At 44.8% G+C, this 19,018-nt stretch overlaps 1 protein-coding gene across 7 annotated transcripts in view; it reads right to left on the bottom strand.

The window, feature by feature from the left end:
* The window catches only part of LRRK1 (leucine rich repeat kinase 1), a 68,184-nt gene that overhangs the window by 23,730 nt on the left and 25,436 nt on the right, over positions 1 to 19,018 (bottom strand). For all 7 annotated transcript variants that reach the window (XM_040706366.2, XM_040706368.2, XM_040706367.2 and 4 more), the window contains 13 exons: positions 16,752 to 16,978; positions 16,105 to 16,232; positions 15,677 to 15,840; positions 14,826 to 14,963; positions 12,552 to 12,664; positions 11,337 to 11,413; positions 8,225 to 8,354; positions 7,578 to 7,690; positions 6,516 to 6,730; positions 4,327 to 4,491; positions 2,825 to 2,997; positions 774 to 894; positions 371 to 530 (listed from right to left, as the gene is read on the bottom strand). In XM_040706366.2, the coding sequence (XP_040562300.1) occupies positions 371 to 530; positions 774 to 894; positions 2,825 to 2,997; positions 4,327 to 4,491; positions 6,516 to 6,730; positions 7,578 to 7,690; positions 8,225 to 8,354; positions 11,337 to 11,413; positions 12,552 to 12,664; positions 14,826 to 14,963; positions 15,677 to 15,840; positions 16,105 to 16,232; positions 16,752 to 16,978 (1,924 nt within the window). The remainder of the gene's footprint in view (positions 1 to 370; positions 531 to 773; positions 895 to 2,824; positions 2,998 to 4,326; positions 4,492 to 6,515; positions 6,731 to 7,577; positions 7,691 to 8,224; positions 8,355 to 11,336; positions 11,414 to 12,551; positions 12,665 to 14,825; positions 14,964 to 15,676; positions 15,841 to 16,104; positions 16,233 to 16,751; positions 16,979 to 19,018) is intronic.

Raw genomic sequence — 19,018 nt, 5'->3', positions numbered from 1 at the left:
TAAATGAGCAACAGACCAGCATTAGGAAAGCACAGCAAAGACAAGGAGGGATATTAGGCAGCCTGAGCAGCTTTATTCACACCAGGTATAGACTATATGTAGCAAAGCAAAAACAACACATGCTAGAATAGTGCTGCTATCTGGCATTCCACTTGTAAACCCTCCCCCCCACACACTGTTTAACCATCCATATTTCTGCTGCCATTACAGCTCCCCCTCACCCTCCTCCTGCCACCCCACCAAGCCTGTCCCTGGCTCCTGCAGAGCAAGGCATCCAGAAATATCACAGGACAAGGGCCCCATTCTTCACTGAATGTTTCAATTGGTCACACACTAATTGCCAAGAAATTATCAGCCTGCCATGACCTACCAGTCTGCAAGTCCTCATAATCTTTGATATCATTTCCAGGGGTTTGCTCAATGATCAGCTCTATCTGTCTGTCTGTTAAATACTGCACGTCATCATTCTGACTTCTTTTATGCTGTTCAGCAAGGACGGCTTCTTGAAGACTAAGGTAACTCCTTGGAATCTGCAAGCCACGTGAGAAAAACAGCAGGATCAGTATCAGACAGCAATCCCTCTGCTAGTGATGACCTATCTAAACCACCTCCCCTTTACAGAGATCTTGAAAGTACTGCTTTTTGCAAAGCCATTTTGTATGCTTTGCATGCCTTCTGCAGCAGCAGCTCCCAAAATCCACCTCCCAGTCCAAATCCAGCCCACAAAAAAGCTGCCATTGGGAAGGAAGACCACTACAAAGCACAATCCTCACCAATCTCCCAGCAAGTTTCTGTGAGCAAATTGAGCTGCCAACGTCCTTCATGTTGCAAGTGACATGGAAAATCAGCTGCCGGAGTCCATCGAGGCCTTCCAAAGTCTTACATGAGAGCTCACTGCAAAAGTCACACAAGGGTGAGGATTACCAAACCTTATCAGCACGCTGGTTTCCTTCCCATGCTCACTTTCTCTTATCGCTGACTACATTTCCTGTGTCAGATGAATGGGAGGAAGGCTGTCAGTGAGCATTTTTAGCTTCAGAGAAAAATACTAAGAAGTCTGGAAAATAAATACTAAGCTAAACTCTGCTCTGCTTGCTTCGTTTGCTGCAGAGGGCTCTTCTATTCCCTCTGCGCTGTGACCTATCGGGCCTTCATTGGGACACCAACCAAAGCCATCACCCTTTTTCCCTTTAGTGCTGCACACATCCTGGAAGGGACTGAAAGATGAGGAAAATCCTCATTTTGTTCCAGCAGTCATTGTGTTCCAGCAGTCCCTGGAGATGAGTCCAGTTCTCCCAGCCTCAGATCAAAGAGGCAAAGATGATGATGACTACCAGACACCTTTTCCCACTCTCATTCCGGCCCTTGCTCATCTGGGTCCTGTTATCTGGGAATTAGTGCTTAGATCCTAAAAGCTGGCCTTCATTCTGGCTTTGATAGTTAACAAACTCCTCTTTCCAACTCCTGCTACTTCTGGTCGTGTTGTGGGCTGAATAAGAACAGTTCTCTTCCACTTTCCCCAACAAAAGGTCTTTCTAACTGATCCCACACATGTTCCTGTGGCCAACAGAAAATCCTTTTCTAAAGCAACAAGCTTTATCTTAAACCTCAGCCATCAGTGGCAGTAGGAAGTCTACGCTCACCGGGATGCTGGCAGAGCAGCACTGACAAATGCACCCCAGGCTCATCACACAGGGCTTTAGAACATGCACCCCGCACACTCCTCCAGCAAAATTAGGCTCAATGCAGGCTGGGAGAAAGGAAGGTGAAGGAGAACTGGAGGGATGTGGGGCAGGGAAAGAGAGAAAGTCCCCTTGAGATAGGATGAATGAGATCACAATGACAGGAAAAGACATTAGAGGACTGAACCACAATGTGTTTCTCCACTGCACTGTGCATCTGCATGCCTCACACTGGCTCACTGGTACTTCTTCCAGCCACAGCCAGATGAAAGAGCCAGCTGGGGGGCCTGATGCAGAGCTTGCATTTGCAGAGCAGAATGTGGGAGGTCTCCTGACAGCTCTGCCAGGCAGCAGATGCGAAGCGCAATGGGACATAGCAGTGCCCTTCTTTACTTGCCAGCTGCCACCTGCTCGTGCCCCAGGCATTGGCAATCTCACGCTGTTTGGAGCTGTTTGGTGCCAGCTGGTTGCATCCACGCTCCCTCTGTGCTGTGCACTCCTTTGGCTGACAGAGTCACTTCTTCCCCAGCACGAAAGCATCCTCTTCCCAAGGGCATTCTCCATCAGATGGGAGAGAGCTGTGTAAAACTCCATGGCCTGACACCGATCTGACAGGCAGCACAACCCCTGTGCTATCACACACAGAGAGCTGAGATGGCACAGCTTTGGGCTGCTGGTGGCTCATGGGGCTGACTCACCCCTCACAGTGCTCAGGCAGCAAGAGGTTCCCACGCAGCCTCCCCTACCAAACCCTGCAGCACCCCCCATGTAACCATCACGCCTGGTAAAATAAGCTTTGCAGCATTAATTACTCAATCTGCATGTTCTCTTCCCGTGACTAATTAATAAACCATATCAGCGTCTAACCAGTGAGAAGGCTGAGCAGAGCAGGAGCACTGAAAGACGCGGCCAAGGTCACGACTTTATTGCTCCCAGCTTCAGCCCCATGATCAGAACCCTGCACCACTCTGAACTCCTCTCTGATTATACCACGTTATCTCAATCAAAAATAGATAAAATGCCATGCTGACAAGTCGTCAAATTGGTTCTGTTGCCAAGGAGATCAAGCTTTACCAAAATTGTTTAAAGTGACATAAAATAGAGCGACTGAGCTTCATAAAGGCAAATACACAAGTACTTACTGCAGGTGCTTGAATGTGATATCTGGGAAACCAGTTGCCCTGGATCCAGAGGGAGAGCGACAGAGAGCCAGGACATAAGCCCTCAGCGTTGCTATCCTCTCAACACGGAATTTGGTTTCAATTAAATCAAGGTGTGTTCCTACCACTAACACTGCTGAATTTGGAGCTTTGGCCTGCAAGAGAAAATACAGACAATGATCTAATCTAGAAAATTATGTCTGCTCAGACGAAGGAGAAATTAGCTTAACCTGTAGCTGGAAGATCCAACTTTGATACCCTGGAAAAGATAAGTGACACTCCAGAAAGGACACCTAGGGAAGTAATACAAACGCTTGCACTGGAGGTATATGGAGAGGTGAGAAACTGCTAGAAATGCCCAAATCTACTTAATCTTGAATCAGTGCAAAGGAACGGATGAGATGATCTTGTGGTTTCTTCCAACCCTTCCATGATTCTATCACAGAACTGGAAAATAACCAGATTTCAGGAAACACGTTGCCAAGTACAACGGGATTGCAACAAGTTTAAGCAGGGATCAGCCAGTGGATCAAAAGGACTTCAACCACAGAAAAATACCGTTTCCTATTTTTGTTTCAAACCACCATCTCGCTCTCTCATTTGATCTCTCCTAGTTTGTCTACAGACCATGAACAAATACTTCCTCAGGGTTTTTTTGCCTTATCTTCTTGGGACCTAGTCTCTTACAGCCCTTATTTGCTCCTTTCCCAAGCCGAAGAGGTCTGTTTAATTGCTCTGCGTTCAAAAATATCTCCATACTTACAAGCTTCACGCTCATATTTCTCTGTATCTTTTCTGAAGCTGCTATGTGCTTACTGGGATGTGTGAAGGACCACAGGCACATCGTACATGTTTGAAATACAGTAATTATCTTCTCTGCTTTGTTACTTAGCTTGTGCTTTTCACTGCTGTTGAATATTAAGCTAACATCATTGCAATGTTTCTCTTGAGGGGCACTAGCTTAGAGCCCCTGTCTGTGTACATAACGTAAAGGCAGATATCAAGTAATGGGCATTGAATAAAAACCAGTCTACGCCAATTAATTCACTGCAGCTCTGAGGCTCGGCAGACACAGGAGATACACACCAGCTTATCAGGATCTGAAGTGTTAAAACCTTAACTTCAAGACTAACATGTGTCTAACCCACACAGAAAAGAAGGTGCTCCAGAACTCCCTTAGAGCACAGTGTGGTCAAACACTAATTCCAAAATAAGTACGTTCGTCCTTACTTAGTAAGGGTTTATAAATCAGCTTTTGTTTCACTCTCTGACGTGTGTGAGGGAGAACAAAGCAGATGATAAACTTAAATCCTTAAATGTAGCAATAACGCCTACAGCGCAGTGGAAAATTCATTCCAAAAGCTATGCAAAATTCATGCAGAGCGTTTAAAAGCAGACTAAAAGGAATCTGTAAGATCACATATCTATGTGCTGAGCTACTGCTTGATAAATAGATGCCCTGGAGTCCACCAGTGACTTCTTACCTCAATGTTCAGCAACCAGAACTGTAAGTTTGCCACAGCTTCTTCCCCCAGTGCCAAGTTCCATACAACTATGTACAATGCTTTGTCTGTGAAGAAACACTGATTGACTGTAGACATGCTCGCCGGGCCTCCGATATCCCAGACATTGAACTCCACTGAATCAACCTACTTAGACAAAGAGAAGTGTTCAAATCAAACGGTTGCAGTAAATCACAGCGAGATAATAGCCGAAGCATAAACCTACGTCTGCATAATGTATGACACAAGGAGGGTTTCAATGTCCTAATTGTGCCTCCAGGAAAGAAAAATCAACAAGCAATTGTTAAGCATGGCTACCACTTCCCCACAGGAAATAAAGACTAATTACTTGCTGCTAAAATAATAGAGGTGCCCTTGATGCTGGTAAATCTCCAGTTAATGCTGTGGATTCTCCAGTACAAACAAGGATTTCATTCTGAGCCCTGTACTTTGCTGCATCTTGAACAGAAACTGCTTCATCCTTGTCTGTGCCACACTCGACAGCACTGCTGGAGCTAGTTATCTGCCACTGATACAGGGAACAGGAAGCCCCCCCACTGAAATCACTCTGTGGAGCTCAGCCCCAGCTGAGTCACACCGAACATAGGTGCCTGGGAAGTGGGAAACTTCTCAAGCCTTGCATAAAGACATCCTGCACGCTGCTTGGAGGCTGTCAGTGTGCCACACCAGAGACGAGCCAGAATTACAGCTCAATGTAATTCACTCACTGACTTCAGGGGAATGTGTGAATGGCAGTCTCTTCAGTTCAGCATCCGCTCCACAGTGCAGGCCCACAACAGCACTAAGAGCAGTACAGCTCTCTGCTTGAATGGCATTCAGGCTCTCACCCACAATAGGATGTATCCCTATGTCTTGGAGGCTCTGTCCCTAAATCATTTAGCTCCAGGGAGGTAAGGAGCCAGTGGCTGTGTAGAGAACCCTTCTCCAGCCACCATCCTCTGATGACATCACATAACCCTGAGTGAGCTCTGTTTATCAATCTAGGTCCAAGTACAGTCTGATCCCACACGCTAATCTTACCCCGTAAGATTTCAGAAAGGAGTCAAGCATCTCAGCATGGCTCCAATCTCCTAGCGCAGTCTCAGTCTGAAGTCTCCCAGGAACAGCTGGAAGAATTTCCATATTGTTTAAGCCAAACCCTAACTAGCACCAGGGCTGCCTTGTTCATCCAAGAGACCTTGAGCTCTGGGTGCTTGTATGGAAAGACAGACTCGGAGGTAGGGACAACAGCCTCTTCAGCAACTTGGATCCCATTCCAGGTTTCCTGCACTGTCTAGGTTTTTGTTTTATTCAATTGCTCTTCAACACAAAACGCACAGCTCTTCTCCCACCAAACTCTTCTCCTTAAGGAGCTGGGCTGTGTTTGCTCTTTTTCTTTCTGTCTCTGGCTTGGCACTCTGCTGTATAATAGCTGAACTCAGCAGGCTCCTTCACCCCTTCCAAAACAGCCTGGTGGCCACGGCTCTCATCTGAAAAGTGAGAACCATGTGTTTGCACATCCTCAGCTCTGTCAACAGCCCAGGATCAATTCTGCATGCTCTAGTCCTTGTATGGCAGCAGAAAGGGCCACCTACAAATCTCTCAAATAGTTGAATTAATTCAGTGCTGTCCAAATAGCTCAGTACGGATTGACCTACCCTCTGGATGAACTGCCTGAGAATTGGATGTTTAAGGTACGCCTTAGGTATTTTCTGGGATCACAACCAGAGCTCAGGCATCGTACCTTCCACCCATCTTCCACATTTAGAATAGTTCTGTCATCGAGGGAGTCAAGTCTTAGGTATGACGTCCTGTTTTGTGGCCCCATATGAATGGACAATCTGCTTCAGAGAAGTTGATTTAAAACATTCTCTCAAAAATCAGTGTACAAAAGCCACCCAAGCTGGGAAACCCAAAATTCAGACAGTCTACAAATGGCTCTCACTCTTCAGGATGAAAAGTCAAGGTTGAATTCTTAGGGAAACAGAACTATCCTCTTACATCAACTGGAAATGAAACAGAGGGATTGTGACAACTCTAAAATGCCACTTGTGAGGTGTGCTTCACAGATAAAGGGAAACTGCTTCCATTGGGCACTTTCAGCCCCAAAGGGTTCCTGTGGGGCACAAATAGCCCATTAGGGTTAATAAACATCTTCAACTGCTCTTCACCTTTGCCTTGTGTCCCACTGGCTTGGGTAGCTCCCATTTTGTTGTACGTATGGTAGCATCACTGTGCATCATCTGAGGGACTTTTCCTGTCTGGAGGATCTCAATCAGAGTTGACTTTCCCTGTCGCGGAGGACCAATGACGATCATCTTCATCAGCTTACACTTCTCTGCTTTGCGCAGCTGTGCTCGTAGGTATGCCAGCACTGTTTTAGGACCTACAGTGAGGGGGGAAGAAGACAGGCTTTATCTGTGGTTAGCAGTTACAAATGCACATGTGTACAGCTGGACTGCACAAAACCCACTGCTGCAGACGTATCAGCTGAATTAATATTTTCCTTGAAGTTTCTCTGTGGGCTGAGACGACCCAGAGAATAAACAAAGAAACCTCCAGTGAACAAACCTGAGACAGAGAGCCCAAAAAAGGTCACTGCTCCGAGACTCCACAATGGAGCACTGTAAGAAGAAACAAACGCCATGGCTCATATGCTTCAGAAGCTCAAAGGAAACATAAAATACTAATTTAGTATTGGAAAATACTGTTTTCCCTTCTACTTTTATGTTTCTACTTAAAATTAGATTTAGTCTTGTGCTGGAGAGAAGGGATAATTCCCAATAACGTTATTCCCGCAGGATTTTCTTGTTACAACACACAAAAAGGAAGACAGTATTGCAACTGATCCAAAAACCTAGCAGCTTACAATAAAGTCACTGCAATGTGACTGTGACTGCTGATGCTAAATGCTTCAGTCTTTAGAAAGAGTGTCTATACGCCCTAAACCATAGGCATTCAGGAAGCAAGCCATGGAGTTCATCCAGCACGCACACTGCAAATGAAGTGCTGCATTTGTAAGTCATCACTTCCACATGCAATCTACCTTAGATTGTGCTGTGACACAGCACTAACGAACTTGTAAATGTGTGTAGGAGTTTCACCCTATGCAATTGCAGTTAACTGCAACAAGGATCGGGGCTCACAATGTTCCTGTTCAGGACCATTGCAAAGAAGCTACTTTCATTATACGTTCAGTCAATGTAATAAAGACCCCACAGGATCAGACTTACCCTCCTTTCTGATCTCTGCAGGAACATTGCTGATACTTAGTTCCTCGATATCCAGCTGCCAGAGATTAGCCAGCTGTCCAAGTTCTGGAGGAAGCTCTCGGATACCAGGGTTACTGTACAAAAACAAATACATCTACCAACAACCAGGCTTTGTGTCTAAGTAGCTTCTCTCACGGACTCTCACATTACACTATTCTCTCCTCGTAGAAATCTTCCATTAACATTTTAATAAGACCATTCAGCACTTTAATAGTCGTTTCCATCCTAAAAGTGATGCATAACCTCAGCGTATCCTCTGGGGCAGACAAGCGTAATCATTTTTACTGGACAGTTGAGAAAATACAGGCAAAAATGATGAATTATTGACTCAAACGCTATAGGAGCAGACAGCAAAAAGCCAGAATTAAGTAGAGGCACACTAGATTCCCAGGCCTGTGTTCAAAGCATTAGATCATCTTCCCTAATTCATAAGGCTGGCCTCCTCCTTATCTAAAGCAAATGGTGGGCACGGCTTGAACAAGGGGTTCACTATTTCCAGCTTTGTGACTTCAAAGGCACTGGACATCTGGGGTGGGGCTTCACGGAAGATTGGTCACTAAAACAACATGGAAATAACGCTGCCTAGCTTTCCCAGAACAGGGACTTACTTTCCCAAATAAAGTTCTGTTAAACCTTTCAGAAGGCAAACGGACTGCGGGATGGACTCCAGCTGATTGTCGTTCAGATAAAGGACTTCCAGAGAATCGCTCAGGAATGCTGGGAACTCCACAAAAGGACCTGAAACAAGACAGGAAACAAACTGCACCTCTAAAACACAACAAGCACCAAGGCTCTGTATCAAGAACCTTCACCTTCATTCTGTGGGCAGGACATGAGATCATGTTCCTTGGCAGAAACCAACACAAAGCAACAGCAGAAAAGCCAAGAGCCTTCAACAGAGACCAAACATCAGCGCTCACATCTCAGTGTTCTAAAGTCATAGAGGTGCACACGCTTAAGGTGACCATCTCCAGGCCTTTAGGGCACTGAAGGAGGAACCCCAGGCCTACTATGACAACTGTACTTTGGAGCACGTGTGGCATTTTGTTCCTTACTGTTGGTAGCACCTTGCAAACTGTCCCAACTCCAGCCTACCAGCTTGCAGTGAAACAGCATGCCAAGGGCACAAGTGGTTCTCAACATGCTTTTTTCATGTTGAAAAAGGAAACAGAATTGGTTCAAATTTATGGTCAGGCCTTCATGTTGCAACCTGGAGCGACAGCGGTAAATCGAGTCAGGAACAGCAGAGATGAAAACCCAAATTGCAACTGACAGACTGCTAACCTATGCCACCTCCAAAGCACTGCTTACATTTGTCTCCCTTTTCTGTTTTATACTGCAAGGTCTCATAGAACTTCTTCTGCCTTCCTATACGTGTGAGCAAAAACCAGCTTATTTTGAGAGCAACCCAAGCAATAGGAGTGACATTGCATGGCTGACTTGCTGTTGCTGGGGAGGATCAGACAAAGGAAAATTCAGCTGGTTCCAAAGAGCATCATTTTGCTCCACAAATTACTCCAGGGAGTGCGGCATGAAAAGCTGCCATGAATTGTATTGCTGTCTTAAGACTGTCACATATATCTACCAAGAAGCATCCCAAAGTCAAGGAAAATCAGGCCACACAGGAACATGCAGATTTTGAGCCTCTGATTAGGAAAGTACAAGCAGCACCATCTGCTGCCTCCAGAGCCCATAAAAGCAGCTCTGAGACCTGATACACATCCTTCCTCAAGGATGGACACAGTTGTACTTCCACCAAGATCTTCCCTTACCAAGAAGGCTTGAGGAACTGGAACTCAATTTAAACAAGAAAAAAAGAAAGAAAATGGAAGACGCTTTCACAACAGAAATTTCCCAGTTCTCATTTTAACAGCATTCTAGGCCTGAGCTATGATCAGGAAGAAGTGAGATGGAGTCCCACCGTCTGCAGGCATCTGTTCTATACACGTCAGGATGGCTCGGTGTGGGCAGGGTGTCACAGTCTGCCTTCAAGTTTTCAAGAAATAACCATTCATCTTTGGGATTATTTTAGGAGAACAGCAGGTTTATTCACGGATTCCTTTTACATCCTTTCTGGCTCATCACTGGACTTAAACTTTTCATTGTTCCTCTTCAGCACACACCTAGGCACAGATTTAGTCCCTCCTGGACACGTAGGAGCAAGCACCCAAAATAGCTGCAATACTCAATTCACCAAAGAGTCCAAGGCGAAAAGGACTCTACTATACTGGAAGCAGGCTCAAGGTGTTTATGAATTGCAATTATTTATTCATGAGTTATTTATGACTTCTCTGGCTCGAGCTCAAATTTTCTTTTAAAGAACTTTAGAAAAATTAAAACAAATCCCATCTTGAAAATATATTTTTGGATGGGTAAATGCCACCAACACCGCATGCGTGCGCAAGAAGTTATTCTGAGATTTATCAATCAGGTATAGTGAGCATCCATAAATTACTCTCTTTAAATAATCTTGAGTAAGTAGCTTTGTTGGTAAAAATCATGTGAAAACCTGCCCTCCACCTCGCCGGGAGATTTCTGTGAGCAGCTGATGTATTCCAGCTTCTGTTTTCTCTTGATGTTGCTTAAATTCTTGGCCACATCCTGTAGTCTCACCAAGCTATACTTGGCAGAGGAACAGAGAGAAAAAGATGAGCTGGCTTTGCTCTGTCTCTGTGGCTATTCAACGTGGCACCAGCCAGGTAGGCTACTCCGAGCCCTGCCGCAACCTGCAGCTCTGGGTTGCACCAGGCCATTATCAAGGATTTTCAGATGGTACCAATGCAGAGTCCAGCCCTTCCTGCCTTACACAGAAGAGTTATGTTGGGTTTGCAACACGCAGAAATTCCCACTAGGGAAGCAGTTCCTTTTGTAGCTGGTTTTAGCTCTGCCCTCAGCACTCTGCCCGCTACTCCTGCCTTTATCTCCCCTTGGGAAATGCTGCTGTAACACTTGACAGAGGAGGTCTGCACATAGATGTCAGACTCTACAGATCAGCACGATTCACACAGCTGTATATTTTACCCTACTATAACCTAGTGGATTCACCAGATTTGCCTATTCACATTGATGCACAAGCACGTTTTGGGGGAGAACTCACTAGGAAAGCATTCTGAAAGATGCTTTAGAGCAAGCCATTCTCCAGGCAGCCGAGAATGAGAGTGCTCTCCAAGTGATTGAAAATAAAACAAACAAACAAAAAGAAATGCAGATGAATCCCACAGCAAGCAGGAAGCCATAAAAATATCCTCAAATGCTCCTTTGTTCTCTCTGAGATTTCATGTGCACTAACACAGGACATCTCTTCTGCTCTGCTGCAAACCTCAGGTGCAAATCACAGAGACAGGGCAAAATATGCATTTACACAATCAAGAGAGACAATCCTAAGAGTAATAAGACTAACTATGGGTTAATTTCCCTTCAATGCACCATTTAGTGCTCTGGCTATGAAGAATAATCATCATGAAAGGAATAAAAGCTCCACGTAAGGAACAGGTTTCACTTTTTCTTTTCATCTTTCTTTGCTGATGGTATCAACCAGCTGCCCCACTTTAGGAACATTTTATCTAAACACATTTCCTCTTCCTGTAAATGCTGTTGCACATAAAGTTGTAGCTGAACTTACGCTTATTTCCTTCAGTCAAACTCCACAGATTGCTGCTGCTTCACAGTACCCCCCCACTTTCAGCCCATGGTCAGCATTTGCTCTGCTATGCCCCTTACCTGCCTCCGGGCCTCCACGCACCCTGCTCCTCATGGTGAAAAAGGGAATCCGCTTTGTTTTATACCCCTCGTCATTCCTGTGAGCAAAACAGAATGGCAACGCGTGGAAAACTGAGCTTGGGTGCAGCAGGTGGGAGCTGTGCTGGAGCTCTGTGCCCAGGAGAGGTGAGAGAGGAGCTGGACTCCACTCGAGACTGTGGGATGCCCAGTTCAGCTCTTACAGGTTCCTGTCTGGTTTTGATGGGATTGAAACCCACTGTGCAATCACAGAGCTAGACTCCACCAACACTTGTCCAGGCTCTTTGGTTTTCTTCTGGCAAACGAACAGAGCTCTGCAAGGCAGTGCTTTCAGCTCCCAGGGTGAGAGCACTTGACCTGCAGCTTTATGGGTGTCAAGGTTAAGTAGGCTGTCAAACAGCAGATTGAACAAGCTTCAGGAGGAGCCTTACAGAACTGACCTGCTGCCACTCCCTGCTCTCAGCAAAGAGTCTCTGACAAGACGACCCAACAACGTGACTCTGGAAAGACACAGAGACACTCACAAAATGATAATGTCCTTTTAGCAGTGGGCACAGCAACTCGTAAGGACACCAGAAAACTTGCTGGGCAGTCTCCCAGATGAGAAGATTAAAGTATGACACAGTTAAGTGCAGTTCTGGAGAAGACAGGGGACTCTTAAGTCTCTATGTTAAACATCCCTGCTGCAACTGCTAAATAGAAGAATATCACCTTTATATTGGGTGACCTTATTAACGTCACTACTCTCTATAAACTTGCAGCTGGTTACACTTCCATGTAAAAAACAAAGATTTTTCATCTTTTCCAAAACAACACTCCCACGCTAACTGCATGCTACACTCTAGCCAGATGGATCACGGTTAGGATACGCTCCCCACAAACTGGAATTCGCAGTGATGAACCATACACAGGGTTAAATAAATTTTTTCATGCTCTGAAATTAAACTGCCATTATCAGTAATCTATCCATTTAATAAATGATATAGTGTGCTAAGTGCCCAAAGAAGCAGTAACGGATAATTCATCACTGTCACAGACACACAATGTACTTAGAGACATGGTATGCAGATATCAATGCCTTCTGTGCAGGTAATTAATTCACTACTGACACTCTCTGCATTACAAGAAGGATCAGCTTTGCTGTTATTTCTTCAGCTTTTGTTTTCTTAGATGTTTTTTAAAGCAACCAACACTTACTTCCCAAGCTGGTTTTTCGAAAGATCCAGCGATTTAAGCTGCTTGCAATTCCACTTATCTTGTGAAGGTAACGTAGTTAAGTGATTTCCCAGCAACTTCAGGGACACCAAAGCCTAAAAAAATAGCTTGCAGTTAGAAGACAAGAAGTATCCCAAACACACAGAAAGAGTTTTTTCAGCATGACATTTAAGAACCCAAACACGATGTACACCTTTTTTCATTGGAACACCCTGTCCAGCATGCCTAGCATGCAAAATCATCATCTCCAGTAAGTTTATCTTTCGTGCAAAGCAATGCCAATGTTAGTTTTGAGAGATTATTGGTCTACTTGCTGACAGATTCAATTGGAAACAAACCATTTAGGAGAGCATTTGTTCATAGTAAGGAACTTATTACAAATGGAACAGAACAGTATGATCTACAGATGTAGTAGGCCACGTAAGGACATGTGAGTGCAAGCTCACGCCAGAGTGGGCTTATATCTGTTGTAGAAGATGAAAAATGTAAACTATTTCACACAAGGGAAGCTTGTAACTGCTTTGTTAGCATATATCTATGCAGAATTCCCTGCCAGGTTTATTCTACAAGGGCTCCTATGAAAACGTAGATAAGCAGACTAAACTATCTCGTGCCATAACTACAGCAGTATTAACAAATTATACCCGATGGAAATCCTGTTTTACTAGCAGAGCCTTAGGCTTCAAGTGTGTTAAATGTTTTATGCACCCCACACAATATAAAAGGTTTACGATCCTTTCCATTAAGGAGGATTAACAGTGTCTCACTAAGCCAGTCTCTTGGCCATCCCTCTTCCTCAAATGGAAAAAGAGGAGGTATCCATGTGACATAAAGATGGACACCCAGCAGCCCCGCAGTGGCAAATGCCATGCAACATGCTCCCTCTAGTGACACGAGAGGGGCAGCACTGGGCCTTGCTGGGACCTGGGGAAGGCAAAGGGAAACAGAAAACTGCAAACATGCCGAGGGAACCACCAGAGGAAAGAGTTGGTGAACCGTGCAAACTTGTAAAACCCTCACTGTCCTCGTGTCCTCACAGCCAAGGCTTTTATCATCACTAGCTTTCTGCTGGCTCAAGCCTGCCATTGGAAGGAAGGCCCAATCCTCCCTTGGCGCCCAGTGCAGAGCTCTCTCCAAGGGTCAGCAGGGGGCTGCTCCATGACAAAGCTTCAGACTCCTCTCCCAAAATATCCCTGAGCAGGGGCTGGAGGAAAAGCAGGCCACGCGGTCCAGAATTAGCACAGACTTTGTTCTGCGTGGCCTAGCTGCAACGCTCTGTTTTCAGCCAGCTGTATCCCTGCTACACATCTCTCACAAACGCTGACAAAGGCCACTCTCTGGGAGATCTAAAAGCCTGCTGAGAACCTATGCAATACTTTATGTGATTCTCCATAGGGGGAAGATAGTTACTTCTAACTAGCTGTGACTCTTCATGACTGTAACTTTGGAGATTGCCAGTCCTTGTTCTGCAATTGCCTCTTCTCTCTCATCTTTAACTTCTTCATTTTTGCTGCCTTCCAAGAAGTGAACGAGTGCTTCTAGAAGTGAGCTTCCTTCCAACGTGCTGCCACAGCACACAAAGAGGCCTCTGGCACGTTAGGTCAGAGACAAGGAACTACAGCATCCAGATCAGGCTGCCTCAGCCAGCTCATGATGTGGAGAAGCTGACCAGCACCTTACCTGAACAATTCCAGCCAGGGAGAAAAGTTAACTAGGCTTGGAACGAAGTTCCCAGTTACTGGACTTATTTTAATGCATAAAGAAAACTTTTGGAGACAACAGCCCATAAGATTCATTCAATTCCAGGAGAAATACCAATAGAAAACAAATGGTTACCAGAAAGCAAGCACAAGAACAACTGAGGGAGCAAATGATCCTCAGCCCTCTTCTGGGCTAGAGCAAGAGGTACCTTTGCAGCAGACTGCCAAGGTCCAAACTGGACATGGACAGAAACCATCACTTCTGCATCACTCCCACGGAGGCCAAACTTCCGCACAAATAATAACCTGTTCCTATCTACACGCCCTACATAGCCATCTACAGGCTAGAAGGGAACCTTGAAGGAAACCCCCAAGTTCTGCTTTGTTTCAAGTTTAAAACTCTGCAAAGCCACAAATTCTGAAGAATTCTGACACTGTGAGCTCTGATGGGAAGAATTATTTTATTTGCACAAGACCAAAGATAAGAGATGCCAACCAGCTTCACCAAGGGCATTCAAGCATGCAGTTTGCAAAGGTGGGAAGAAGTGATACTTACTTCAAGCTGAAAGAGCCCTGGTGGAACTTCTTTTAGTGAATTCTCAGAAAAATCCACTTCTCTGAGGTGATTTTTCCAGAAAACAGTGAATGTGTCAGGTAGGGATTCCAGCAAGTTTCTGGATGCTTTGCAACATTTCTGGAAAACATAAAAGAAAAAACACCCAAATAATAGTAGTTATCTCTTAAAAAAAATAAGGTCAGCTGTCAATTATACATTAATTCCAGATGATTTCTTCAGATTATTCAGATTTATTTTGATCTAAATAAATTACCGTGCATGTAGGCACACATTATTTGCTTAGGAGGTGCATTCACGTAACTAACGATCAAACTCTTTGTTGGGAAAGAAAATACTTCAAAAGTTGTTTTGAAGGTAACACCCATTGGCTTTTCAACCATAAACTCTTCACTCAAGCATGCTGTTCTACCATCAGTAGGGTCTTGTCATTATGTTTTTCCATAATAACAAGAGCATCAGTGATGTGCAGACATAGACTCCCCATTTTATCTATTGGTTTGGGCAAAGTTAACTTTGGACGAAGGCCAATCGTTCAATACAAGCAATCCTAAAAACACTTCAGCTCAAATGAACTACAAAGAAAATTAATCTAAGACATTTTTCTAGAAGATTTCCAGCAATGTCATCGACATTTACAGAAAGAGGCAGAAGCTCAGAAAGACCTACCCTAAAACCCATAAACTGAATCTCACAGGGGCACTCCTACAGAAACAGGACACCCCTTGAGCCTAAAGCATCTGACAGCTTCATAAGCATCACCATATATATATACATACTTTTTGCACTGTTTCAACAGCTTTTACAGCCTCTGACAGAGCAGCATGACTTACCAAGGGGCAGGCCCAGGGGTCTGGAAACACTTTCAGCTGATTTCGGGAAACATTCAGTATGTTTAAGGACTTGAAGCAGTACAGAAAAACCGTTGGAAGTTCCACCAACCTGTTGTCAGAGACGTCAAACTCCTGCAGCTTCCTTAAGCCAATCCAATTAGTTGCTAGAAAACACAAAGCGTTGCAGACTTTGTGTAAGCATGACAGCATTCTGACCCAGCAACATGCTGAATACTTGCTAGATAAGAGCCAAAAGATATTGCGAGTGATTAAAAATAAACAGGCCTTTTCATGTACTTTGGACAAAGACTTGGGAGACATTAAGCATCTGCTGCTAATACTGGCTTTCAGTTGCAATAACAACAGTTTGGGGTTCTCCTCCCCAGATCAGGCCTTGAAACGTAAGTGCAACAAGGGACTGTACGTACTGTTTTCCTCATCAAATAACTTCTCCATATAGTTTTTGGCAGCGTTGAGTTTTTTAAGGTTTTTAAGATGTAGGAATCCAGAAGGGAGAGTAGAAAGTTTGTTGCTGGATACATCGACCTCAAGTAACCTGTGATTACAGAAGACACTCAGTCAGGCATCAGTAAAATGCTAGCAAGACTCCTGTTGCTATAGACATCTATTTTATCAGGACAGCTTTGGGTCTGGATGAAAGCAGCTGGAACGCATTCTCATGGAGCAAAGCAAAAAGCTCTATTTAGAGAATTAACCCTGGCAGGGAAACGACAGCACTTTGGTTAACTGATGCAAGATATCAAATACCCATCTGGGTCAGCTCAGGGCTGAGATTCTCCTCTTAGAGGAATGGTGCTCACCAAAACTGGGGAGGAGCAGAAGCAGCATGAGACAATGAGGAATGAGGTCTGAAATTCCCTACAACCATCCTGACAACTATCTGGGTAATGCTGAGAATGCAAAAGGGCACATCTTAAGTTCAACTTTACAACAGGCAGAAAAGCAACCAAGAAACTTCTGTATATGCTTTTCGTAGCTGCAGTTTTCACACCAGCAACAACCTTGCACCTGCTCTCCGTAAGGGCTCGGTTTGCTGTGGGCATCCAGCACACACCTTGTACATATAATCTCATCGGATGACTGTACGCTGGGTAACTCTGCCAGCTGATTGTCAGCCAGGCTGAGCTTCCTCAGGTTCATCAGGCCCCATGGGATCACGGATGGAAGGGAGACGAGGCAGTTGGCAGACAGATCAAGCTCTGTTATCTGACAGGAGATATCAATCAGCCAGTCCAGATCCACCCAGGGCAGTTTGAGGTTTGACCAGTTCACACACAAAGCCTGCGTATGTCAAGAAAAGAGTAAAATTTTACATTAGTACAATCTTGCTTGCTCTCAGTCTGTTACACCACTGGGAATCTGGCAGATCACATCACAGGCTGTAAACATTTTGCACACTTTCCAATCTGCTTCTAGGAATTAAAGTGACTCAGAGGTGAAGTCATGCCTGGATATCAGCAACCTGTGCTAAACAGTCGCTCAATGACTTCACTCCAAAGACCACAGTCAAGCACATGCAGGGGACCTGGCCCATACGCTGCCTCTGGTGTGCCCCACAAAGAAGGGCTGCCGTGGCCTGGAACCACCCAGAGCTCGACAGACAGATCCTCAGGCACTGTTCCTCCATTGTAAACTTCCAGCAACAGCAGGCCAGAACAAGTGGGGCAGGGTAAGGCTTTGCAAAGGAGCACCTGGGACAGGCAAACGTCCCATTGCGAGGCACTTCTCAACAACAGAAGATTGCTGAATGTTATTTAGCAAGGCACGTTTTCAAGAGGTATGATTTTGGCAGTTGCCTCCTTTCTAGGTAATGTTCTGCTGCTTTTGACAGCTAGATGAGGAAGCTGTTTTATCCCCTTATGGAAATAAAAAAAAAAACAGAAGTTGTTGTGAAAGGCAAAGCTACTTACTTCAGTCTCCAGCTCAGACAGGAGAAACCATGAACACATAATGGTCATCAATGTCAGGAAACAAACCAAGCCTTCATTTACAAAATCTTCCCACTGTCTTCCAGGAAGATCTACGCTTCAAACTACTCCCATTCACACTGTTGTTCCCAAAATGTGTTTGCAAACTCAGTGTTTTTGGCATCTCTCTCCAGTACGGAAGCCTCGATGAAGCGATTGTTAATTCACCACCAGGAGGCAGCAAGGGCCCGAGAGCAAGTTTAATTTGCTTTCAGTTTCCAGTATTTAACTCTTAAGCTTTTTTAACCCTAAATTTAAAATTAAAAGGAATACATTTGGGAAAGGGAGAAGGAAAGGGAAAGAGAAGTATAGTGCAGATCCTTTCTTGCGACTCAAAACTCCAGGTAATGGAGGCTGCTCGGTTTAACATTTAGGAGGATGGAATAAAAGGTAAAAAGATGTACTTTTTAGAAATCAAAATGATTACTATATTACTAAGACATAATGCTCCTCCAAGGTCCACAGTGAGACCTCAGGATGACCCAACAGATACGAATGGAAATACTGTGCCCATGGTATCACTGGGGAAACCAAGGCAGAGAACAAGCTGTTTATCCAAAGCTACATTCACCACCATGCTGCAAGGCATCCATACCAAACAGACCAAGCCAGCTACCATGAGAAATCAACTCCAGCAGTTACCGTGTTACATCAACACCCAACAAATTCTGCTCTGTTAGATTATCCGTGTCTGTATGTTTAACAGCTCCCTGCTTACAAAAGCCTGCTTAAAATTCTGTATGCCATTTTCTCTCAGCTGTAAAAGCCCAGGAGTGAGCATGTTTACATCCCTGGACAGCAATCATGTGTGATTTATGCTGCAAAGAGAGCCATTTCTAACTACCCCATGCTTCAGGCGGGATGCAGGGAAGGTGCTAACAGACTGGAATACTTTTCTGCCATGAGGAAACTTTACTGGCAAGAGCACACTTGTGCTGAGACACTTGACTTGTTTTTCCTTGTGTATTGAATTACCCCAAGCATTGAAAACAGCAGCCAGCCCCTTAGTCCACGTAATGCAGAAAGCAGTTCTACACTGTAGAGACCTCAAGTGGTGCCTGTCCAGCCACCCGGGAGCATGCTCAGAGCACCTGTACTGCTTCTATTTCTTATTGTAGAGAATTTTCAGCTGGTTGAGCTCCCAGCTGAGGCCACCAGGAACTTACTCCAGCTAGAAGGAAGGTGTAAGAGATCCAGGTACTGAAAGCAGAATACAAGCAGTTTACTCGGGGATGTGAGAGATGCTTTAATGGGGAATTTGCCACTTTTAACAACTGACCTCGGCTGGCAGAGCACACTCCATCCTGCTCTCCTCCTTCCAGGAATGCAGACTGTTTTTGTCAAAAGCTATGCT

This window comes from Gallus gallus, chromosome 10 (genome assembly GCF_016699485.2).
Source record: "Gallus gallus isolate bGalGal1 chromosome 10, bGalGal1.mat.broiler.GRCg7b, whole genome shotgun sequence".
Taxonomy (NCBI): Eukaryota; Metazoa; Chordata; class Aves; order Galliformes; family Phasianidae; genus Gallus; species Gallus gallus.
The sequence above is the reverse complement of the archived record's forward strand: the minus strand, read 5'-3'. Positions and strand labels throughout refer to the sequence as shown.